General features: G+C 43.8%; 2 protein-coding genes across 2 annotated transcripts; one reads left to right on the forward strand and one right to left on the reverse strand.

Annotated features, from left to right (window-relative positions):
* Window positions 1–1,177: 1,177 nt before the first annotated feature.
* On the forward strand, window positions 1,178–2,245 carry LOC101766101. Its single transcript, XM_012845277.1, has 2 exons — window positions 1,178–1,476; window positions 1,549–2,245. The coding sequence occupies exons 1-2, from the start codon at window positions 1,178–1,180 to the stop codon at window positions 2,243–2,245; spliced, it is 996 nt and encodes a 331-aa protein (XP_012700731.1).
* A 640-nt stretch (window positions 2,246–2,885) lies between these two features.
* LOC101766508 lies at window positions 2,886–3,851 on the reverse strand. Its single transcript, XM_004967040.2, has 2 exons — window positions 3,678–3,851; window positions 2,886–3,602 (listed from the first exon to the last, which is right to left on the reverse strand). Exons 1-2 carry the CDS (start codon window positions 3,849–3,851, stop codon window positions 2,886–2,888), a joined length of 891 nt encoding a protein of 296 aa, XP_004967097.2.
* Window positions 3,852–6,000: the final 2,149 nt, after the last annotated feature.

Here is a 6,000-nt window from a genome sequence, read left to right on the forward strand (position 1 = left end):
TTGGTCGGTCAAAAGGAGGGTCTTGATCTTGATTTTTATATATAGAATATAGATCCATATAGTACTTCATCAGTAACACTAGTGCAGTAACGAAATCGTTGGATCGAGAGATCTCACCATGCATCAGTGATGAAATGGCACAAAAAAAAAAAGAACTCATGTCAGGTGTGTGAGATGTATATATATTGCTGAAGAGAATATAGTAGCGCGACCATCTGGTGGATTAATGGAGTAGTACTAGAATGCATGGAAGGTGGGTGGAAAGAATGTGCCGATTTGTACTTGCGCGCGCAGGCAACGGATTTGCTTGGGACAGGGCGCCATGTGAGCTCCAAAGCATTGGTAGACCAAACAGTTAGGAAAGGCCAGCTAGCTAACGACCAGGAGATGTTCTGCGGCTACAGTGATCACGATAATGCTGCTCCCCACGAGTAGGATTGGGCATCCGGCTCATGCAGATACTTTAATTAGATTCCTTCAATGATATAGTATCTTCGTTTTTAAAAATTACCTTGAGAAATATGAGTATGCAAACAAAACTAGTTAACGTGTTTATTTTGGTTCGGTTATTTCAGATTTTAGTTTTATAAAAAAACATTGAAGCAGAGGAGTGAAGGGTTGACCGTGGCCAAACCGGCCGACAAGGAGTAAGGCTGCCCGCACTCATCGTACTCTATTTCCATACTCTAAAAGGAATATTCTATCCTAGTTATCAAGATTCTCTCCTCTATGCTAATTTCTCCCGCACCTGTGTTACTCTATATTACATACTCTATACCAACTACCCCATATTTTATTTAACCATCTCCAACTACCATCTCATTTTAACAAACACATTTCTTCATAACATGGTCATTTAGAATGGTTATCCTAAATCATGAAATGTGAATAATGAATAATACAACTTTTTCATTAAGTAGTAATTGTTAGTAGTACTATTTAATTAATGATATGTAATTAAAAAATATGCTCACCTGCCTTGACGTACTACAAGAGTTGTACTTCACGCATGGACAAAGTAGCATGGTGCAGCTTTGCAAAAGCAGCATGTATGGTCACATGCAAACGATTCTTGCGAGGATTGTGCACTTGTGAAGCACTACAATATGATTGCATGGCAATGACAGGTGCCCTTGCTAGCTACAACTTACATGCCTCCATCTAGTGGCCAAGCACCATGGACAACTTCACTTCGTCGTGTTTTACCAACGTCATAGACGGCTACCCAGGCTCCTTGCGAAGATACTGGATGATGGAGGAGGAAGACGATGATACTCATTTCTTGGTTGATGATGATGAAGCGGAGGCCGCGACATACAACCACCTAGTGCAAGCAGAGAGCTCTCACACGCGCCGTCGATTTGATGCGCCACGAAAGGTCATTCAGCCAAGGGACCTTCCTTCTGGTCACAAGAGGATCAAAGCCGACTACTTTGCTCCAAACCCTGTTTACAATGATAAGCAGTTCCGTAGAAGGTAAAGTTGAGCATATTTCAAAGATCGATCAACCCATGTCTCTAGTACCTCATATCAGAAGTGTTCTTGCAGGTTTCGGATGCGTTGGCATTTATTCAAGCACATTAAAGAGGCTGTTAAACATCAAGATAACTACTTCAAAAAGAAGTATGATGCCACTAGCAAGGAAGGACTATCAGCTCTTCAGAAGTGCGTCGCCGCTATGCGCATTCTCGCTTATGGTGTCCCAGCGGATGCCGTTCACGAGTATGTGCGTATTGGTGAGTCAACTGCTCGAAAAGCTTTGCATCATTTCTGTCGGGCTGTCATTGATGTTTTCGGCGAGTATTACCTACAGGCACCCAATGCTGCCGATGTAGCTAGGCTTCTTCAAGAGGGTGAGGATCGTGGGTTCCTAGGGATGCTAGGCAGCATTGACTGCATGCATTGGGAGTGGAGGAACTGCCCCACATCATGGAAGGGTCAGTTCATGGGCAGAGGGAAGCATCCCTCTATGATCTTAGAGGCGGTTGCATCGCATGATCTATGGATATGGCATGCTTACTTCGGCATGCCTGGAAGTAACAATGATATTAACGTGCTTCATAGATCCCCAGTATTCTCTGCTTACCTCAGGGGTCATTCAACCCCCGTGTCGTTTGCGGTCAATGGAAGGACCTATAACATAGGGTACTACCTTGCCGATGGGATTTACCCCGAGTGGGCAACCTTTGTTAATACTATTCGTTACCCCATAGAGCAAAAGACCCAACACTTTGCCACTGCATAGGAAAGTGCACGCAAGGATATAGAGTGTGCATTTGGTGTCCTGCAAACTCGGTTTGCGATAATCCGAGGACCCACGTATGGTTGGGACCGTAACCAGATTAATGATATAATGGTGACTTGCATTATTTTGCATAACATGATAGTGGAGGATGAACAAGACAATACTCGTGATACTGATTTCTTGAACATTGGAGAACTAGCGGTTCGGTACCGCAACAATCCGGATAGGGAGGCATTTGTTGCCGCACACCATAGGCTTTATGACCAAAAACACGCACTTTCAGCTACAATATGATCTCATCGAGCACCAGTGGATGAGGCTGGGATCTCATCATCAGTAGATGAATTAGTGGTCATGTAATATTTTTTAAGACTTGTAATATTCGGTGGTCATGTAATATTTATTAAGACTTGTAATATTCGGTGGTCATGTAATATTTATTAAGACTTGTAATATTCAGTGACCATGTAATATTTATTAAGACTTCTAATATTTCGTGATCATCACACACAGCATCTAATTCAGCAAATATTCACTAGACATAGGGCAACATCAGATAAATAACAGTTCCAATTAATTCCGCATGGGCTCAACATCATATAAAATTGTGTCATGATGATAGAACAAATAACAGTTACAATTAGTTCCCTGAAATAAAATCAAGAAAACATAAATAAGGTTGCCTCTCCCATCCATGGTTCAAGGCCCCTGTCTTTTCCCATCTCTTCCCGCGCCTAGCTGCAATCTTCTTAAAAATTTCTTCCTGAAGAGCTTCGTAATACATTCGCTGAGCTGGTGTGCAGGCATTAAGATCAATCCCAAGGATCCTTTCATCCTCTTGCTTCTCCTTCTCTTGCTTGTCCATGTCATGCTTCTCACACATGATCCGAATCTTCTCTTGCTCAATGTCTAATAGTGATTGATTGTGGCTTCGCATTTCCTCAAACCGCTTCTCATCTATGCATGCAAGCTGCTGGAAACGATCAGTTTTACGCATGGATTCTTCTTGCAGGATAGAAATTTTTTGCAATGATAGATCTTGCATCCTCGAAGCATACTTCGAAGATGATGTTGAACCCGCAGAGGAATTTGCTTTCTTCTTGGCTGCTTTAGCTGAATCCCTGCCCATAGGCCTCCTCCTAGCTGATCCAGTAGGGCTAGAATTGTCATCTCCAAGGTCGCTGGTGTCAGGTTCATGGCTACTATCCTCTCCAAAACCATCACCTCCAGTTGATTTTCCAAATCCTCTAGGCTTTGGATCTTGCCATTTGGGCTCATCCTTCATAATCTCCCAACAATGCATGTACGCAAAGTTGTGTTTGAGGATACCAGCAAAATTAGCTGTTGCATGAGTGGTCTGCAATAGGAAATAATTGTTGTTAAATTTACAACAAAATACATAGAAAATAAAATGGGTCAACAAACTGCAAACCTTATCGGCATCCGACATCCTGCTAGGATTCTCTCGAATGGCATCAGCATAGAAGGATGAAAACTTCCCCACTTCAGCCTTGATTATGTCCCAATGGCTCTGTAAAGACCTCAAACTCCTTTCTGGGTAGGATCCCCTCCTCAAATTGTACTGCTGAACAATCCTATCCCACATGCGATCTTTTTTTTTTGCAGTACTTGTAATTGGATCACAGCTTATTTCAAGCCATGACTTCACAATGTTTACATCTTCGTCTAGGTTGAAGTTGCCTAACTTGGTCCTATTGACCATTTTTTTCCTCCTTCCTTTTCCTGTAGGATCTGGCGCTGGTGGGACAGGTACTTCCTCCACATCTACCTTATCATTTTGCGCAGATGCATCTGCCATTTCAGCCGGATGAAACACTTGTGGACCATCGGTACTTGGATGCATTATTGGGACATTGGGTGGAAGTTGCTGGAATCCTTGGGGAAACCAGGATGGAGGACCTTGGTAGCCATTCATGTATGGGTTCCAAGCAGCTTGGTAGGGAGAACTGTTGCCACTAGGAAAAACTCCCTGTGATCCATTAGGAACTTTGGACTGGTTAGGATCCATCCTGCCTGAAATCACAGGCAAACAAGATATCAATGGTTATATCTAAGCATGATTTAAGCATGATATGTGAGTATGCAAAGTTCTCATGAGCCACCAAATTTAGATTAAATGTAGGGCACAATTTACTTTTTTCAAGTAACTGGTTATATCTAAAAAGATGCATTGTGAACATAATAATGATATGTTACTTTTGAAACAGCAAGTTTTCAATCAGAACAAACTAGTTCCAGGAATTTTTTCAGATACTGCAGGTATGCTGAAATTGAGAACCATTAATAAAAACCCTTTGGATTTTTTTTCCAGATCAAAGCTATGCTCATATCCAGGCTTTGGAACAGCAAGCAAAACCTAAGCACTAACTGTGAAATGCATAAACTTAATTCAAGTCATAGCAAATAGTCAGAGCCAAGCTTTCACTTACTAAAATGTAATGAGAGAAAAGGTACCAGCTTTCTGCTAGTTATAAATCCACACTGCCAGCCTCATAAGATTGCGATCAAAACTTCATGAAGACAGGTCACCATACTTCGCTATATTCTGAACGAATTTTCAGTTTCCCCTTAAAAAAGGAAGAGACAACCTAAGCTTTTTTGTTTCACATGGGCAGCCCGAATGGTCTTATGGAAATGGCATTTGGGGAGCTGATAGTCTAAATTTACACAAAAATATTATCTCTTACTAGCTCCTGTAAGAGACCATTATGAAAACTTCAACAGAAAGATAATTGATAAGCTGGACAGTTTGGTACATGAATTAACTTGCTGGATGAAACAATGCAAAATATTAACCATCTGACAAAAAGGAAATGACAAATTTTTGCAGGCTAAATGAAAGGCAAACAACAAGCACAAGTATGCCCTCTCAAAACAAACAAAGCTGCAAATCCAATCAAAATAATATTGGTTTCATCCCTCAAAGATTAAATCTCCATGAACCTATTGAGGCTCTGATCTGAAACGATAACATGAAAAAAACCTGTTGCATTTTGACAGTGAATCGGTTTGACCGATTCAGTTCACGGCAATAGATAAAAAGCAAACACTACAACTTGTCCATGTTGTCTTCCTCGAGGAGCTGAAGGAACTTGTCCACATCAGGGACGAGGCCTTCTGGCGGCGGATGCTTCCTGGCCACCCTGGCTAGGAACGCAACCCCCAGGTCCGCAAGCGGGTGCTTCTTGGAGGAACTGTATTCGCGCGCGGCTGTTGTGGGCATCTGCAGCTAGATCTTGGACAAATGTAGGGGGTACCAAGGGAGGACATACCTGAGTTGGGCAGGATGCTGGCTGGAGCGCGCGGTGGAGCTCTCCTCGGATGTGCCCGCCTGAACCGGTGAACCTCGCCGCCGCCGCTTGCGTGGATGTCCACCCTCTCGCCGAACCTCTCCGCGCCTGTTTCCGCCTGCCATGCTACTCCGGCCGCCGGAACGGGCATCCTCCTTTGCTCCCCCACCTCTGAGGCCCTCGGATCTAGGGGGAGAACCTGCCTTCTCTAGGATGGTGTCCTTCTCTTGCGCCGAACAAATCGGCCGGAGCGACCGCACTCGGTCTCTTCACTGTGACGCCGCTCGTCGGCACCCTCCTTCGGCAAGCGACGACACAGCCTCTCAGTTCCGAGCACGGGCGCGAGGGTGGGGTGGTTAGGGCTGGCGGGGGCGGGAAGCCAAGATGGCGTATACTGGGAGTCCGCTGGAAATAGAGGGAGGGGACCGTTCCTCTTCTTTAGCG

This window comes from Setaria italica, chromosome IV (genome assembly GCF_000263155.2).
Source record: "Setaria italica strain Yugu1 chromosome IV, Setaria_italica_v2.0, whole genome shotgun sequence".
Lineage (NCBI taxonomy): Eukaryota > Viridiplantae > Streptophyta > Magnoliopsida > Poales > Poaceae > Setaria > Setaria italica.